We start from the raw sequence: 17,078 nt of genomic DNA, 5'->3' as shown, positions 1-17,078 counted from the left end.
AATTCTAATTACAATTCTTTCCAAAGAGCAAGATAAAGTTCTTTTTCTTTGGCCTTATCAGCATGATTTCTTTTAGCTGTGCCTACACTAATGAGTTCAATGGCCCTTAATATTTAATGGTATCCATCATAATAAATTAATATAATGAATACTTAAGAAAAAAGGGTTTATTGCTTCAGGATCCACCGGGGACATTTATTTTGGAAAACTTAAGTGTAGGCCCAAAGCTCCCTCTGGTGGCGAGAAGCAGAATGCTGGTGGCAAAGCAGCACCAACTACCTCTGAGAGATGGACCAGCTTTCTGCAAGTTCCTGTCCTCTTAGCTGGGGAGGTCTGGCTGGCCATGTCTCCTGGGTGGAGGTGGCCATCTGCTGATTCCCCAGGGCCAGGCTGTGTGGTGGCAGTGTGCTAGGTAGCGGAGACACCCTGTGGGCAGCTGGTGTACAGCAACAGGCCAGCCAAGGTAGATGCCCACACAGCACCTCAGGAAACCATCCTTGGGATCTGTGACAGTGTGTACCTACTGCTCTGGCTTTCCCCCTCAGGACACATTTGTTCCAGGGAGTGGTTGTCAGTTAATGCACTCGAGATATTTCAGACCCAGATCTGGGGAGGAAGCGTTGAGGAAAGCATTTTAGACTGGTTTTTCAGGAAGAAAGCAAGAAGCAAATTATTGAGCAAAGCAGAGGCTGGGGACCCCACTGCTTCAAGGCACCCCCCAGGGAGCATCTTTGTGTCTCTTAGCTCAAATCATCAAGAAATGTCTGGAACGTCACAAAGAACGATGGAAATTTTAAAGCTGTTGTTTCTTTTTTCTTTCTTTATTTTTCCTGCCAGTAATTTGTCTTCATCCCTTTTCCAGAATGTTTTTACTAGGTCAGTGAAGTCAGACTGCTTGTTTGCTTTTCGCTGTCTTGGGGGGGAAGTTTTACTTTGTTTAGAAGAAGACAGTATTTAAGGCTCTTTGATTATCCTTGTGTTGAATGATAGTTCTTTTAATTCCTTTATTTCTCACGCGCTGATGTTCAGACTGGATTTCTGAGATCAGAAAAGTTATGGTTTTATGTCTTTTGAGTTGAACCATGAGGAATACCCTAGTCCTGGTCACCGTCCTGGCCAGGAGCTGTGGCTTGAAGTAGTAGATGAAGTGGTCGCTCACAGTGGCACAAAAGCTCAGGACCCTGGACTGTCCGAACCTCTTTGTGGCCATACAACAGCAGCCTGGGAGCGCCTGGGCGTGGGGACTACTGAGGTCTATCCGTGAGCTCAAAGCCAGCAGCCAGCAGGAGGGGCAGGGCGAGGCCCAGGATGGATACTTCCTGCTTTAATATTAAATACTTTTGTTATCTTTTTCTTTTTATTCTTTCTGGTCCTGGGGCTTGAACTCAGGCCCTGGGTGCTGTCCCTGAGCATTTGTGCTCAAGGCTAGCATTCTACCGCTTTGACCCGCATCTCCATTTCTGTTTGTTTTGTTTTTTTGTTTTTTGATGATGGGGTTTGAACTCTGGGCCTGGGTGCCGTCCCTGAGTTCTTCAGCTCAAGGCAAGCGCTCTACCACTTGAGCCACAGCATATCTTCTAGTTTTTTTTTTGTGGTTAATTGGAGATAAGAGTCTCATGGACTTTCCTGCTGGCTTTGAACTGTGATCCTCAGACCTCAGCTTCCTGAGTAGCTAGGATTACAGGCATGACCCACTGGCACCCAACTTGGTGGTTGTTTTTGAGATCTTGATTTATTGTCCAGACCAGCCTGGAACTCAGGGTCCTCCTGTGTTAACCCCTTGAGTACTGGGATTATAGCTAATAGCAAGTGTTTAAATGCAGGAAGTGACAGTAATGATACATATAGCAGTTGAATGAAACTGCATATAATACTAAGTTTAATTCACTAGAGCAATGTACAACACATGAAGTTGAATGATACATGTCCTTTTAGGAATCCTGTCTGTTCCACAGAGCATAGGGGAGCAAGCACTCACGTCTTCCTCTTAAGCAAAGGAGCCCTTCCCTTGCCCTGGTCCTGAGCATGCCGAGCCTCTTCCTGCAGCAGTGCGGTGAACTCATGGCGTGAATGGAGCTCCCACTCATCCTCATCACAGTTTTCCACCACCCTGTGACACGGACCAGGCCTTCCCACCATTCTCCCAACTGCATCACATTCTGGAAGTAGCCCCGCCGTTGCCTTTGTGGTGGCTGGGGCCAAGGAATTGGATTTGTGAAGTTTTGGGCTTGGTATTGAGGTCATCCATTGCTACCACCCACCGTCCAAAATGCCTCCCCATCCCCGAACATCTGGTGAGATCTGGTTCCAAACGCAAGTGCCTCTACCCCTCACCCATGTCAGCCTCACTCAAAAGTTGACATCTCAAGCTGCCCAGTGACATGAGAACTGACATGGGACCGGGCTGAGGCAAAGCTCTCCCGCTGCTCCTTTAGCCTGCGATACAGGCATCAGGCAGGCCTCATGGGCCCCAAAGGCTGAGCCTGGCTCCCATCCTGCCCAGGACTTAATTCCATCTTGAAAGTTGCTAGATGCAGGTGTGGCGCTCCTCCTCACGCAGTGTCACACCTGTCTGTTGGTGACATCTGTCGTCCAGCATCTGTCCACTATTTTTTAGTGAAATCCAAGTTTGTGCCCAACACTGAGCAAGATAGTGTCTTGTCTTTAAAGAACACAGGGGAAGAATTTTGCCAGCCTCTCTAATGAGCATTGCTCCTCTGATTCATTCTGCTTTCTATGGCTAATCGAGCCTTAGGGGGCCAGTATGTAAAGAGATCCCGGCTCTGGCCGCATTTAGTGTGTGCTGTGGTCCCTTGTGAAGATCCTGATCCTATTATTGTTATTTATTACTGTTTTTGGTCGGTCATGGGGCTTGAACTCTGGGCCTAGGCTCTGCCACTCAGCTCTTCAGCTCAAGGCTAGTGCTCTACCACTTGAGCTGCAGCACCACTTCCAGTTTTCTGAGTGGCTTATTGGAGATAAGAATTTCAAGGCCTTTCCTGCCTGGGACTGACTTTGAACGGTGATCCTCAGATCTCAGCCACCTAAGTAGCTAGGATTATAAGCAAGAGCCACCATGCCTGGCCCTGATCTATTATTTAAAGATGAAAAAAATCAATGAAAGTTTGGTTTAAACCTAAGGATTCCATAATGGCTGTGGAAATAGCTATCATATGGTCTTAGATAAGGTTTTTTGATGACTCTTTTAGATACATTTTGTGTTCGCAGTTTTTGTTGTTGATAGTTATCTTCCAAGGTTAGTTACTTCAAAGTTACTTCAGCTGTCCTGGGTGCTTTATTTGTGTTTGAATTTCTAAGTTGTTTCTAAGATGTATGTGAAGGAGCTGTAGTTTAGCTTTTAATTTCATGAATTGCAAGTTTGCTTCCATAAAGCATTGTAAGAGGAAGGGAAGTAATTGGGCATTCTGAAAGACCTTTTTCTGTCCACATTTTATGGGTGCTTTATATGCTTGCTCTAGATGATATAGTAAGCAAGCATCTTAAGGTGCTCCATGCATGAAACTCTATTTCATGCCTAATTTAGAGTGGCTAATTTCAGTTCCAAGTTTGTTTTCCATGCTCTATTCTTTCATCTTTATAGGCAATAGAATTTTTGTTCTCCCTGGCCCCCAACTTCTGCATTTTATTGTTTGAAGACCCAGAAGCGATTTACTTTTGTCACTGGTACATAAAGTACATATAGTAAAGATTTAGTTTATTTTTTAAAAGATTAAATGTCATTAAAATGACTTCTTTGGAGGTTAGAGCATTGTTTTACTTTATACAGATGCATAATGTTTGGGCATATTTTCTGATACAGTATGATAATTTTGTGCATGTCTCTCTGGGTGTAATGATCAGAGCAGAGCATAAAAAATTAGCTTCTCTGTCTCCTCAGTCTCCTGTCATCTCTGCATTGGAAAAAGAAGTGTTTTCTTGTAGATTAGTATACATTGAGGCTAGCACTTGACCATTTGAGTCACACCTTTTCTTCTGGCTTTTTGCTGCTTCATTGGACACAAGAGTTTCTCACGACAGATTTTGGGCTGACTTTGAAGCACGATCCTCAGATCTCAGACACCTGAGTAGCTAGGATTACAGACATGAGCCACCAGCACCTGGAGTGGTGTTCGGTTTTTCCCGGTATGAATTGTGTGGCCACCATCCTGTCGGCCTTGCCTTCCACGAGCTCATTGTGGGAACCAGATATGAAGGGTTTCCTCCTCCCCGGCTTTCTTCACTTTGGGCCTGAAGCTGCAGCTTAAGGGTGGTCACAGTTGGAGCACTGCCCAGAACAGCTGCAAAGTCTGGCCTGGAAACTCCTGGCATCAGAGGCCTTGGCGCAGTGCATCCAGCTTCCTGCTCTTCCTCTGTCCCCAGTGGGATCTGCTGGAAGCTGGGCTGAGTCTCTCGGCTCCCACGCAGTACACGCTCTGTGCCAACTAATTGTATGGCCGCTCGAGCGGCCATCCTGTCTATCTGCTCCGATCCAGTTCCCATGAGTGGCCGACAGGGGAGTAGATGATTCCTGTGCAGTGTTGCCTGGAAAAAAGATTAGGGAAGTTGGAAGGGATTGTGGGAGATGGCAAGGGGCGCGCTGCGGGGGCGTCGTTTCCTTCCAAGCGACTTCATTTCAAAACTCCTGGGGGATGTGGTTGCCTAAACGCTCTGGTGACATTTGGGAAAGAATGCGTGCTGGTGGTAAAAGCTGGTCTCTGGGAGTTCAGGTTTCGTTATTCTGTTCCCAGGGGCATGACGGGTCAGTTCAGCATCAGGATGGAGGCCCCCCGCCCCCCCATCTGTGAAGTGAACATGAGAGGGTCCCTCGCTGGGGCTCACATGCTGGAGAATTGCTTCAGATTCTGCCGGGAACGAGCTTGCTCCAGTGACCTAGAAATGCAGGAACCTGGGCTTGCCTGACCTCATTTCTAGTTCTGGCTTCAGTGCTGACTCAATGAGAAGCTGGTAGCAATCAGTTCATCTGGCTCCTTTCCCTTCATGCATTCCATGATTAAAATGAGAATTTAAAAATCTTATCTCCGCTGGCCTCCTGGCAGTACCGCCGCTATTAATTGAGTCCTAAAAATACTCTGTCAAATGCACTAGAAGGCTTCTGTGCGCTGCTGGTGCCTTTCCCGTTTCCTTCCGCGCTCAGGCTGGGTCATGTGAGGGGACACGCTTCAATCATGATTTCTTTTTATTTGTCCGTGTGCTTGGGGCCAGCTCTTTGCCACTCAGCACCATTATCTTTGGAGTGGGACTTTTCTCCCCTGCACAAGGGTGGCGGTGGGCATACTCCTTTGTTGACAGTGTTTATTGGAGTTACATCTTATTCCCACGGTCTCCTTTGGCTTGCACAGATGTGATCTGGGAACCTTGCTCTTTCCTAGCAACTCCAGGCCTCAGGGATTCTGCACACATCCCACATAGCGTTCCATACACATCAGCTCCCCAGCTGCCGTAGCTGCCATGTGTCGGTGTCCACTCTTTCTGGAAGATTCCCTGAGCCACTGGCCCTAAAAAGCTGCCATTTTCCTTAGTCTGATTGCTGTTCAGCCTCTACCTGCTAGTCAGACTCCTGACTCACCCTCCAGTCCAGCATAGATCTCACAAAGGCCGGTGTCTGGCCACTCAGGCTCATAGCCACAGTGCTGTGGGCTGGTGTGAAACTGGTAGAAGTGGCTTGGCAAGGGTGACTGAGGCCTTGCTTGGTAGAAAGGCTTTTTTGTCACTCCCCATGAGTGACCGCATGCTTGAGGAGAGGGAAGGCCACGTGCCCTGTGCCAGTTCCTGTACACTTTGAACTGATAGAACTTGGAGAGAAGCAGTGAATTCTGAACTGCGCCCCTCTCCCCCTCCCCTCCTACCCCTACCCACCCCTGGGGTTGACAACGTCCCTCCATCTTCCTGTTAAGAACCAGCTCACTGTGGTTTGTTCTAAGAAGGAATTGGTATCTTGGTTTCTTGTCATGTTTTCAGATGGGCAGTTGAAAGAAAAATGGCAGTCTCCTGAAAATAGCACGTCATTGGGCCCCTGTGGTAACAGGTCATGTAATATCTCGGGATCAAACATCAGTGCCATCTCCTTCCTCTGTGTTTCCTCCCTCTCAGTCATGACCACATTGTCTGGTCACCCGGACTCAGCCCTACCCCTGCCTTCCCAGCACCCTGCCTTCTCCCTGCTCTTCCTGTGTTGATTTTGCATTCTTTCTTTGAAGGCCAGTTCCACCCTCAGAATTTTGAGTGTTTTTTTTTTTTTTTTGTCCTTTTCAAAATGTATTGCAGCCCTTGAAATGTCATCCAATGATTTGCATAATCGTATTTTAAACATATTTAAAATTCCTTTTTCCTCTGGAAACAGAGGCTCTCTCAAACCTCAATCCTCCCTTCCCTTTGCAAAACTACTTTTGAAAAAAACAAATTATCCAAGTCCACCCTCAGCCCTGTTGACCATCGAGAACACCATGGCTCTGTGTGCAGAGATCTGCAGCTGTCAGCATCTCTCAAAGGGGTGGAGAGAGAGACCCACCGGACACCTCAGCATGTAGTTTATTGATCACTAGAGAATGAGTGAAAGAACAATCAAATTAGTGAAAAAAAACTCCACTATTACACCATTTATCTAATAAAACAGTACTATATATAATACTAAACACCATGTATCATGCCTGAGCATTTTCTTCCCCTAAGAGTCTAACCTAAGAAAAAGAAAAGCACCTCCACTGCATCCATCAACACTCACTGTAGACTCACACAGTAGTAGGTAGATCTTGGAAAGACTGGTGCATTAGGCATGGAGAAACAGCCAATAAGATGAATGGGTGTATGAATAGGTGAGTGTATGGGTGTATGGATGGGTGGACTGGATGGATGGATGGATGGATGGATGGATGGATGGATAGATAGATAGATAGATAGATAGATAGATAGATAGATAGATAGATAGATAGATAGATAGATAGATAGATGAGTATATGAATGGAGGGGTGGGTGGATAGGTAGATGGAGAGATGAGTGGATGAATGAAGGGTAGATGTATGCATGTGTGGATGGATGATGAACAAGTGAGTGAATAGTGGATGAATGGATTAATGGGTGGATGTATGGATGTGTGAATGGGTGGATGAATGGATGAATGGATGGGTGGGTGGGTAAACAAAAGGGTATTTGTTATGAGAATTGATTACTGTGATTTTGGTGGCTACAGAGTTCCACAATCCGTTGGGCTGGAGTTAGGGAACGCAGTGTCAAAACTCAGTCCAAGCAGAAGGCCTGGGAAGCTGGGGGCCGCTGGTGCAGTCTCAGGTCCAAAGCCTGGGGACTGGACTTGTGATGCATGAGCAGGAGGAAATGAGAATCAGCTCCAGGAGAGACAGAATTGTTCTTTCTTCTGCTCTTCCCTGGGGGCCTCATCTGTTTGAATGGTGCCAGCCCACACTATGGGAGTACAGATCTTCTCAGGCCGTCTACTGACCCAGGTGCCAGAGTCTCCCAGAACTATCTTGCACACAAGCCCACCAGTGACACGTTACTAGCCATCTAGTATCTTCTACCACCAAGGTGATTCCCACGATGGCCTGTTACAGTCCACTAGTCTCCCTCCACTTATCTTCCCCTGTCATTTGTCTGACCTCTGTGTCCTTCCTGCAGGGAGAAAGAGGCCTCCCAGGATTACAAGGTGTCATTGGGTTTCCTGGAATGCAGGGACCCGAGGGGCCACATGGACCACCAGGACAAAAGGTGAGCTTTGCAGGGATGGGGTGAGCAGCAGAATCCAGACATTTCTATTCTTGTGATAAAGAAATGTGCTAATGGGGTCTCTGTTCTCTTCCAGGGCGATGCTGGAGAGCCAGGACTTCCGGGCACAAAAGGGACAAGGGTAAGAGCTGTGGTTGTTTATGGCTTACAATAACACACAAGGGATTGAGAGCCTCCGGAGTGGATACATCCCTCCGTCCCGAGGTTGGGGGGTGGGGGAGGGGGGGCTGCCTTCCTTCTTCACCTCTCTCTGTGCCCTTCCTTCTGCCTTTCCTTCTCTCAGTGGGTGCAGGTGGTCCCGAACCGCCGCCCCACATCTGCTCACTGCTGCTGTGCATGCGCAGAACAACTTGGGTTATTCGCAATGCCTTCCTCCCTATTGTTCTTCTTGAAGGGTCCCTTGCCTGTCGACTTGAATTTTGGGGAGGAGGCTGTTAATGATGTGTCCAGACGTTAAAGTAAGACTTCATTTGTCAGGAAGAGACATGGTATTTTCTGAGCTGAGCTTGCTCCTCCTCCTCCTCTTCTCTTTACTTTCTTTTCTACCTCCATCCCTGGAAGGGGCAAAACAATTGGTGATCCTCTGTATAAGAAAATGAAGGCAGACAGGCTGGAAGACATTGCCAAATGTTCAGTTGCTGCATAGTGAAAGGGAGAATAGGGCCATGAAGGCACGTGTTGGCAGTCCTGTAACTCTTGGGGCAGTGAAGAAACAACCCTGCCACTGGGTAGAGGCCACCCTGAACTATTAAAGAGAGAGAAGATCAGGACCCAGGTAGCAATAACTGAGTTTTTCTCCCAACGAACTGATTGAGCTTATCAACTCCTCTTCTCAAACGTTTACAGTCGGAACATGAATTATATATTACTTTTAACTGAGATATTACAAAAAGACTTGCTTTTGGTAGTGGAGCGTCGGCTTTGGATGTGATTTTCTGCTCTCCAACGGGGATTGCTGCTCCAGGGCCTGGTCCCTCAACACCTCCTCCACCCCCTCCCCTGTGCAGTGCGCATGTTCAAAACTCCGAGGATGGGGCTCTGGCTCCATTAATCAGGAGGATGTGAAGGAGGAAATGAGGTTCCTTGTGCTTGATTGAAAGGCTTTTGTTTGCATCTCTGCAGGGACCCCCAGGAGCAGCCGGTTACCCTGGAAACCCAGGACTTCCTGTACGTATACACAATGCACTCTAGATTCTTGTGAATTCTTTTACTGGCAAGGGGATTTCTATTTTTGGTGACTCTTCATTTGATGTATTGCAGGGTATTCCCGGCCAAGATGGTCCCCCAGGACCCCCAGGTATCCCAGGATGCAACGGTACAAAGGTAAAGTTTAGAACCAAGACTCTCCCCTTAGTGCATGCTTGTGTAATTTTACATAGCAAGAAGTCAGACCATGTGATTCAGTTTTGTTTGTCACAATTGGAACGCTCCCTAATCATAAATCTTCATTTGATAATAAGGAAATAGAGTTTATTTGTATTTATGCACAGGAAAGCTATACATACGCCTTTCTTTTTTGGTGAACTCTTATCCTAAAATTGCTCTTTAGCACTAAATATATTACTTATTGTTAATTGCTAAATCAAACAGGAAAAATGCTCTTATGCATACTTATCCTATTTATTCTGCTGTTGATTGTATTTTTTCTTTTGTAAGATAGCTTCCAGAGATGTAGCTTCTGATAACACGTTTAGGAAGTGATGTGTAACCAACCCAGAAGTTTCTCTGAAAGATGTGGAAGCATGGTTTGGGGATGAGTGCTGTGGCTCTGACTGCCTTGGTTTCTCTTTCAGGGAGAGAGGGGCCCGCTTGGGCCTCCTGGCCTGCCAGGCTTCAGTGGAAATCCCGTGAGTATAGGACTGTGGAAGGCAGATTTTCTTTCTCTCTTTGTTCTTTCTCTCTTCTAAGTTCCTTTGTACTCATATCTCAATGACGTGTTGGATAAAACAAAACTAATGCCCAGACTTTCTTTTCTAGGGACCACCTGGGTTACCAGGGATGAAGGTATGTGTTATTTTTATTATTTGATTTGATTTCACTTTATTTCATTTTACTACATTCATTACAAGGAATCAGTTGACAGTAGATGCCATAAGAACACATTTGGGTTAAATCACTTCAGCTGACCTATTACCTATGAAAACGTTTTCCTAAACGTTGTTACCTTAAATGATTATATGGGGCTGGGAAGGTGGCTCAAATCCCTCCCAGTAGCCATCTCTGTCTCCAGGGCTGGCAGCAGTGGAGGTGTGTGTGCGGCTGTTCATACTGGTCCCTCATATTCAGTGATGAGGGGACAGGTGTCAGCCTACTTCCAGCATAGACAGAGTCTAAGCCCTAGCCGGGGACCAGTTCATCCCAGTGAAGCATGCGTGGTATCGAGTGGCTCTTGCATTTCCATACACGGATGTCAGTATTTACTCTTCCTCTGCTTTTCCCCGCTGTAGGGAGATCCAGGTGAAATACTTGGCCAGGTGCCCGGGATGCTGTTGAAAGGAGAGCGAGGATTTCCTGGCCATCCAGGGATACCTGTAAGTGTTGGGAGCCTTGGTGACCCTGTGCTGAGTCACTCTCAGGCTAGGCTGTGACTACTTCCTTTCTTCCCACCACAGGGCTCACCCGGATTGCCAGGCCTTCAGGGACCTGTTGGCCCTCCTGGATTTACCGGACCGCCAGTAAGTTTGGGGGCTCCTCACTCAGGCAGTCATTCAAAGGACAGGTGTATGGAGGGATGGGGTAGGTAGGAATCAAATGAAGACACCGCACTGGGGTCCCCTTTATTTGGCCTACAGCAGAATCAACTTCTTTCTCAAGAAAATCTGTGGCCGGCCCCTAGGGACAGCCTTGAGTCCCAGAGCTCTGTTTGAAGGGTGATTCTCAGGAAGCAGCGGATGTGGTCCCCAAGACATCATCACATGCATCCCCTGTGGGCGTGGCTGAGTCCCTCAGACTGAGGGCTTCTGGGCTGTGCAGTAGAGACACAGTCCCGGCCTGGGTTCCGGGATCCCGCTCCCCAGGGATCCTGTGCAGTGGTGTTCCCAGCAGAGGTCACCTCTGTGTGTGAGGCCTCAGGCAGGCTGGAGTTAGGGAGAGGCACCCACCACGTGCTGCAGCGTGAGTTGCTCTGATAGAGCCTGGCCCAGCCTCCCCTCCAGAGAGTCTCGGACTCACACTTTTTAAGTCTCTTGTTTTTACTTTTTACCCTTTCTTTCTCTGTTTCTTTTGTTTGGGGGAGGGTAAAACCCAGGAAGTCCTAGTCTCTCTGTGTATGTACATGGACTCTCCTTTACATTCTTTGAATCAGTGAGCTCATGTTCATGGATGAAGGCTACCCAGCTTTTCCTTTCTGGATTAATCAGATTTTTTTTTTCCTTTTTTCGTCAGTTGTGGGGCCTGAACTCTGGGCCTAGGTGCTCTGTCCCTCAGCTCTTCAGCTCAAGGCTAGCACTCTACCACTTGAGCCACAATGCTACTTCTGGCTTTTTCTTCCTATGTGGTGCTGAGGAATTGAACCCAGGGCCTCATGCATGCGAGGCAAGCGCTCTACCACTGAGGCTCCTTCCCAGCCCTTAATCAGAATTCTGTTGTGAACATGGAAAGCTTTTTTTTCCTTTTGTCATTTTCATTTCACCACACTCTGCTTCTTTGGAGTGTTGTGAACTTTTCAAAAGATAAATGTTTCCATCTGAAGTAGACAGACCTGGTTCCCAGACAGGTGCCTCCAGGTTGAAGAGCCCTGATAGCAATTCATGCCCAGAAGCCCGTCCAGGAGCCTCTGAGCTCATCTGTGCCCACAGAGCAAGGCCTAGCGGGTCTGAGGGGAAAATAAACCCAACATGGCAGTGATTGTCCCGGACCATTCCTAGTTAGTTGCAGAACTTTATAAGAAAGATGTTAACCACAGAATCCTAGGATAACTGTAGCACCAAGCAGGACTGGACGCTGACGAGGGTCAGGTTAGTTTGTTGGCCACTATGACAAAATACCTAAGAGAGTCAACTTTAAAGGAAGAGCCGTTTATCTTAGCTCACAGTTCCAGGCTTTCTGTACATCCTCACTGAGCTCGGTTCTTTCTAGGCTTATGGGAAGCAGAGTATTGTGGTGGGTGGCTCAGTGTTGAGTGGGTGGCCCAGTGTTGAGGTGGGTGGACTAGTGTTAAGGTGGGTGGTTGAGTGTCATGGTGGGTGGCCCAGTATTGGGGTGGGTGGCCCAGTATTAGGGTGGGTGTCCTAGTGTTGAGGTGGGTGGTTGAGTGTCATGGTGGGTGGCCCAGTATTGGGGTGGGTGGCCCAGTGTTGAGGTAGGTGGCCTAGTGTTGAGGTGGGTGGTTGAGTGTCATGGTGGGTGGCCCAGTATTGGGGTGGGTGGCCCAGGATCATGGTGGGTGGCATATGGCAGAGCAAAGCTTCTTACCTCATGGCCGCCAGGAAGCAGAGATAGAAAGCAAGGAAGTGTCTGGCAACAATAATTCCCCTTCCCAGGCAGAAGCCCTGTGACTCACCTTTTCCTGCCTCCTGGGAGTCCATTCAGTGTGAACACAAAGCATTCATCCATTGTTGAGGCCAGCATGCACACCACCCAATCTCCTCAAACTCTCAATGGGGGCCTCTGGAGACATTTTCTATCCATATGGTAGCAGGTCGTGACTCATAGTTAATGAGAATGCTTTCCCTTACAGGGTCCGCCAGGCCCTCCTGGTCCTCCAGGTGAAAAGGTAAAGACTTTTTTTTATTTATTGTTCTTTGGCCTTTATATGGAACTATCATGAAGTTTCCATGACTCATTCTTTAAGTTCCTGTAATAGTTTGAGAAAAATCACCTCATCTTTAACCCAGTTATCTATCAACCATTTACCTATCTAGTATACTTATCTACCTTATACTACCTGTGAATCCAGCTCTATCAGCATCTTCACCTATCATATAATATATCATATCATATAACATATCATATCTATCATCATCTACATTTTACTATCTTCTATCTATGTATCATCTATTTACCTATTATCATCTGTCAATTACTTATGAGTCCCTCCTTCTTTCTTTCCACTTGTTTTCTGGTGATTACTTGGAACTCACTGACCGACCATTGTCTTATTTTTTTTTAAGCCAGAATTTAAAAACCTTCAGTTTAAGGAGAGCTTTTTATAGAATTCTTTATCATTAATAGTCTGAAAACCATTTCATAGACATTGAATACTGTTTGGCCTCTAAGACCTAGTTCTTTCTTGAAAAGTTTTCTTGAGCAGCTTGTTTGTAGACCAAGCTGATGCTTGAGCTCTGCTCTCAACAGTGCAGTAATACAGGGGCTTCCAGGATGACTGAATGAAATGACTTCCCTAGTAATAAGCCCTCTTGTCTAATCTACAGGGACAAATGGGCTCAAGTTTTCAAGGACCAAAAGGGGACAAGGTGAGTGCTCTGTGCTTTGTGTTTCCATGTTTAAAAATCACAGCTCTAGACTTGATAGAATTCCCACCTTGGAGTCAGCCTTTAGGTTCCTTATAACATGGCTCCTTGTCTCTGCATGTGATTTAGTTTCCCAGGGTTTAGTGTCTACTTCGAAGATTACTGAGTTTATGCCATCTTATGTCATACCCGAGGCTTCTCTCAGGGCTCTGAATATGATCTTGCAAGCAAAGAATGTGGGTTTTAATTTACATCATCTATGCATAGAGTTCTGTCCAAATGTCCTCCTTCAGTAAGAAAGCCAGCTGAGGCTTAAGTTAGGATATAACTGTGAGTTCACAGTTATCATTCCAGCAGTGATGCAGGCCACTATAAGATGAAAGCTACAGAGTTAGCTGTGGGCTCCAACTCAGCGGCTCAGAGGGGCCCAGCGGAAATGTGTCTGGGAGAGTCATCTTCCCTTTGGGAAGACGGGGTCCAGCAGTGGACCCCTGGTCCTTATTTTCCTCACTAAACATCCCTGAGCATAACCAGTGAGATGGTCACCAGCTGCAGCCTACCTCAGTGATGTGTAAGCTGGTGCCAGTGGCTGCCACCATTGAATAGAGTATGGACTTGGCCCTGTGGTTCACAGGCCTGATGGCAGAATGATCCTGAAATTCACACTGCTGGAATCTTCGGGCTTTACTCATGTCAGGAGTAGCTTCCACTCATGTGGGAAGTAGCATCCATTCATATCAGGAGTGGCTTCCATTGTATCTCCATCTTCCCACTGACGGCTTAGTCAAGGACAGGGTGGAATGGAATTGTATAAATATAAGCATTGTGTTTAGTTTATTAGCCTGCATTTTCTCCCCTCTCATGTGATTATTGTACCTCTTTAATCCTTAATTTTTTTTATGTGAACAGGGCGATCAAGGGGTCAGTGGACCTCCAGGAGTACCAGGACAGGCACAAGTTAAAGAGAAAGGGGACTTTGCCCCAACGGGAGAAAAGGTATGTGTGCTTGAGGCTGTCTTTCTAATTATGGACAGATTCCTCAGAACCGTGGAAAACCAGGCTGAAATTCAGCTTCTCTAACCACTTTCAGTCCTGACCCAAAAGAGATCTACAGATGACCCATTTCGTACATCAGGGCAGCTCTTTAAGCAGAGCTGGCCAGCCTGGGGTGGGCCCAGCATTGAGGTGCACCCACCTTCTGAAGTGCACCCCTTATTGGAAATGGACTGTGTTGGCTGAAGCATCCTGGGAGGGGCTGAGGAGCTCAGGGTCCGTCACCAGGCACGGCCAGCTGTGCCCCTGTTAGACTAGACAGTGCAAGGCGGGGATACTGGAAACCAATGTGCACTCATTTGTAAACATGTCAGCATGCATAGCTTGGTTAGTACTGGCCTTACTTCACACTGCCCATACTTAATACTGATCCCTCTCTTTCCCTCTCTAAATTCTTTCAGGGTCAAAAAGGTGAACCTGGATTTCAGGTAAGCACTCTATTGCTCTGTCATTATTTCTAGATGAAAGGCAATGCAGATTAAGGAGACAAGCTTATTTCCTGTTACACTTACCTATAGAGCATCTGCCTAGCAAGCACAAAGCCCTGAGTTCATTTTTTTTTTTTTTTTGTCGGTTGTGGGGCTTGAACTCTGGGCCTGGATGCTGTCCCTCAGCTCTTCAGCTCAACGCGAGTGCTCTACCACTTGAGCCACAGCACCACTTCCGGTTTTCTGGTGTTTCGTTAGAGATAAGAATGCCATGGGCTTTCTTGCTTGGGCTGGCTTTGAACTGCTATCCTCAGATCTCAGCCTCCTGAGTAGCTAGGATTACAGGTGTGAGCCACCAGTGTCCGGCAAAGCCCTGAGTTCAAATCCCAGTAACAGCACTAAAAAAAAAAATTCAAAATAAGTAAAACAAAACAGGAAGCAGCCTGAATCTTAATTAACACTTGCTTACATGTGTATGCAAAACCAACTCCTCTGTCTTTGTTCATTTCAGGGAATGCCAGGCTTTGGAGAAAAAGGTGAACCCGGAAAGCCAGGGCCCCGGGTGAGTAAGGCCTTGGAGCTTACCCCTCTTCCTGAGTGGGTTGGCCACCCCTCCCCAGGGGCCCAGTGAGGCCGCCCATCCTGCCAAACCAGAGAGGGTACGGATGGCTCCAGTGCTGACATCCCGTGTACAAAGCCTGTGCCTCGGGGGCAGTGATGGCAAGACACCTACCCAGTTGCCACCGCCTGGGATGTCCCTGTGGTCACCTGTGGGAAGTTCATAGAAGGGGCCTTTGCGTGTCATCCTGTGTGCTCTGATGCCCGTGGCCAACGGTCTCTGGTGCCAGCCTTGTCACCATGTGCCTCTGGAAATGGAGCGTCCCCTCTAGTGTGGCCTTCACTCCAGTTGCCAATCTCTCTGTCCTCTCATGGACACACAAGAGAGACGGCGTGTTACCTTGCAGTGAGCTCTGGCGTATGTTGTGGGGATTATTTGTGACCGACTAATGTCTTCATGTTTATTGCAGGGAAAGCCTGGGAAAGACGGGGAGAAAGGAGAGAAGGGGAGTCCGGTAAGTGTCCCCCTGCAATTTCTGGAAACACCAACACTGCCCCTTTCTTGGCTGACCATTACTGCTTCCTCTTTTATTTTAGGGCTTTCCTGGCGACTCGGGGTACCCAGGACTCCCAGGCCAGATGGGTCCACAGGTACGTGGTCACTCTCTTCACTGTGTACTGGAACTAGGAGCTCACTTAGGTTTTGTTAGAATAAAAAGGAAAAGTAACCAAAAACCCTCTAGACTCTGAGGGGGAGGGTGTCTACTTCTGAGGGATAAAAGCCCAATTTAATTTTCTTGGTGTTCATGGAATTTAAAACTTCTTTTTTGGTAGTACTGACTGGAATTTGAGCTTAGGACTTTGTGCTTTCTAGACAGGTATTCTACCATTTGGGCCATGCTCTGGGCCTTTTTGCTTCATGAACTTTTATAAAGAAAAATAAATAAAACTATTCACTCATTCTATGTCTATTCTGGTAGAGACCAATTTTTCCTGCATATGAAAGAAGAGAAAACTCAGAAAAACACAATGGGGAAAAGAAAGCCTATCTGGTCTATTACCTGTTTAGGTGGTCTGATTAACATTGTTTTTTCTGTATGCTTCTTAAAAAGTGGGATTGAACCAGAAGGGGCATGCACACATGTAATGCCAGCTGTCAGGAGGCTGAGGCAGGAGGAGGCCTCACACAAAGGATGAGATGGTGGTGGTGGGAGGGTTCTGGAGTAGTGCATGTTTCTTTGCTATTCAGGTCAGGCCCAGGCAGACATGGCATTCCACAAGGACTCTGCAGCACCCAGGCCTTTTGCTGATTGCTAGTTAACTCCTTTTAAGAATTTTATGAGGAGGCTATAATGCTTGATGAGAAATGCACTCATTATCTTGCCCATGTAATTGTAACCCCTCTGTACAGTATTTTCACAATAAAAAAAAGAAGCTGTAAAAAGAAAAAAAATAATTTTATGATTGCAAATAGTTTGGGTAACTTACTAGGTCATAAATTCACAAGAATGCAGGTTGGGAAACTATATCGAGCCTCTGTTTTTGAAGCCTCTACATTTGGCACATGGTTATTTTCCAGGTTTGTTAGTGGCATTGGCACAAAAAAAAATGTTATTTATGAGACTGGTAATCTAAATCTCTTCCAAAATAAGCAATGATTTTGGGGAGGGGTGAGAGGGCATTATTCATGGAAGCTAGGGAGGGAGAAAGATTCTGCTATAAGTTTTGAGAGAACCAAGGCCTGTGGGTATTAAGTGATGGCTATATTGGGATACAGTAGCTAAGGGCTGTTTTGTTTTATTTTGTTTTTGGTGCTGGGCCTTTCACAGGCTAGCCCTCTTCAAAGGGTGCTCTACCACAGAGCTACACC

The 17,078-nt window shown here is 46.8% G+C and overlaps 1 protein-coding gene across 1 annotated transcript in view; it reads left to right on the top strand.

Annotated features, from left to right (window-relative positions):
- The window catches only part of Col4a1 (collagen type IV alpha 1 chain), a 127,032-nt gene that overhangs the window by 69,068 nt on the left and 40,886 nt on the right, over positions 1 to 17,078 (top strand). Inside the window, exons 3-17 of the mRNA XM_042697057.1 lie at positions 7,651 to 7,740; positions 7,835 to 7,879; positions 8,881 to 8,925; positions 9,019 to 9,081; positions 9,552 to 9,605; positions 9,736 to 9,762; positions 10,206 to 10,289; positions 10,371 to 10,433; positions 12,437 to 12,472; positions 13,131 to 13,172; positions 14,079 to 14,165; positions 14,624 to 14,650; positions 15,162 to 15,212; positions 15,679 to 15,723; positions 15,806 to 15,859. Of these exons, the coding sequence (XP_042552991.1) occupies positions 7,651 to 7,740; positions 7,835 to 7,879; positions 8,881 to 8,925; positions 9,019 to 9,081; positions 9,552 to 9,605; positions 9,736 to 9,762; positions 10,206 to 10,289; positions 10,371 to 10,433; positions 12,437 to 12,472; positions 13,131 to 13,172; positions 14,079 to 14,165; positions 14,624 to 14,650; positions 15,162 to 15,212; positions 15,679 to 15,723; positions 15,806 to 15,859 (813 nt within the window). The remainder of the gene's footprint in view (positions 1 to 7,650; positions 7,741 to 7,834; positions 7,880 to 8,880; positions 8,926 to 9,018; positions 9,082 to 9,551; positions 9,606 to 9,735; positions 9,763 to 10,205; positions 10,290 to 10,370; positions 10,434 to 12,436; positions 12,473 to 13,130; positions 13,173 to 14,078; positions 14,166 to 14,623; positions 14,651 to 15,161; positions 15,213 to 15,678; positions 15,724 to 15,805; positions 15,860 to 17,078) is intronic.

This window comes from Dipodomys spectabilis, unplaced genomic scaffold (assembly GCF_019054845.1).
Source record: "Dipodomys spectabilis isolate Male_0828 unplaced genomic scaffold, ASM1905484v1 ptg000215l, whole genome shotgun sequence".
NCBI classification, from domain to species: Eukaryota; Metazoa; Chordata; class Mammalia; order Rodentia; family Heteromyidae; genus Dipodomys; species Dipodomys spectabilis.
The sequence above is the reverse complement of the archived record's forward strand: the minus strand, read 5'-3'. Positions and strand labels throughout refer to the sequence as shown.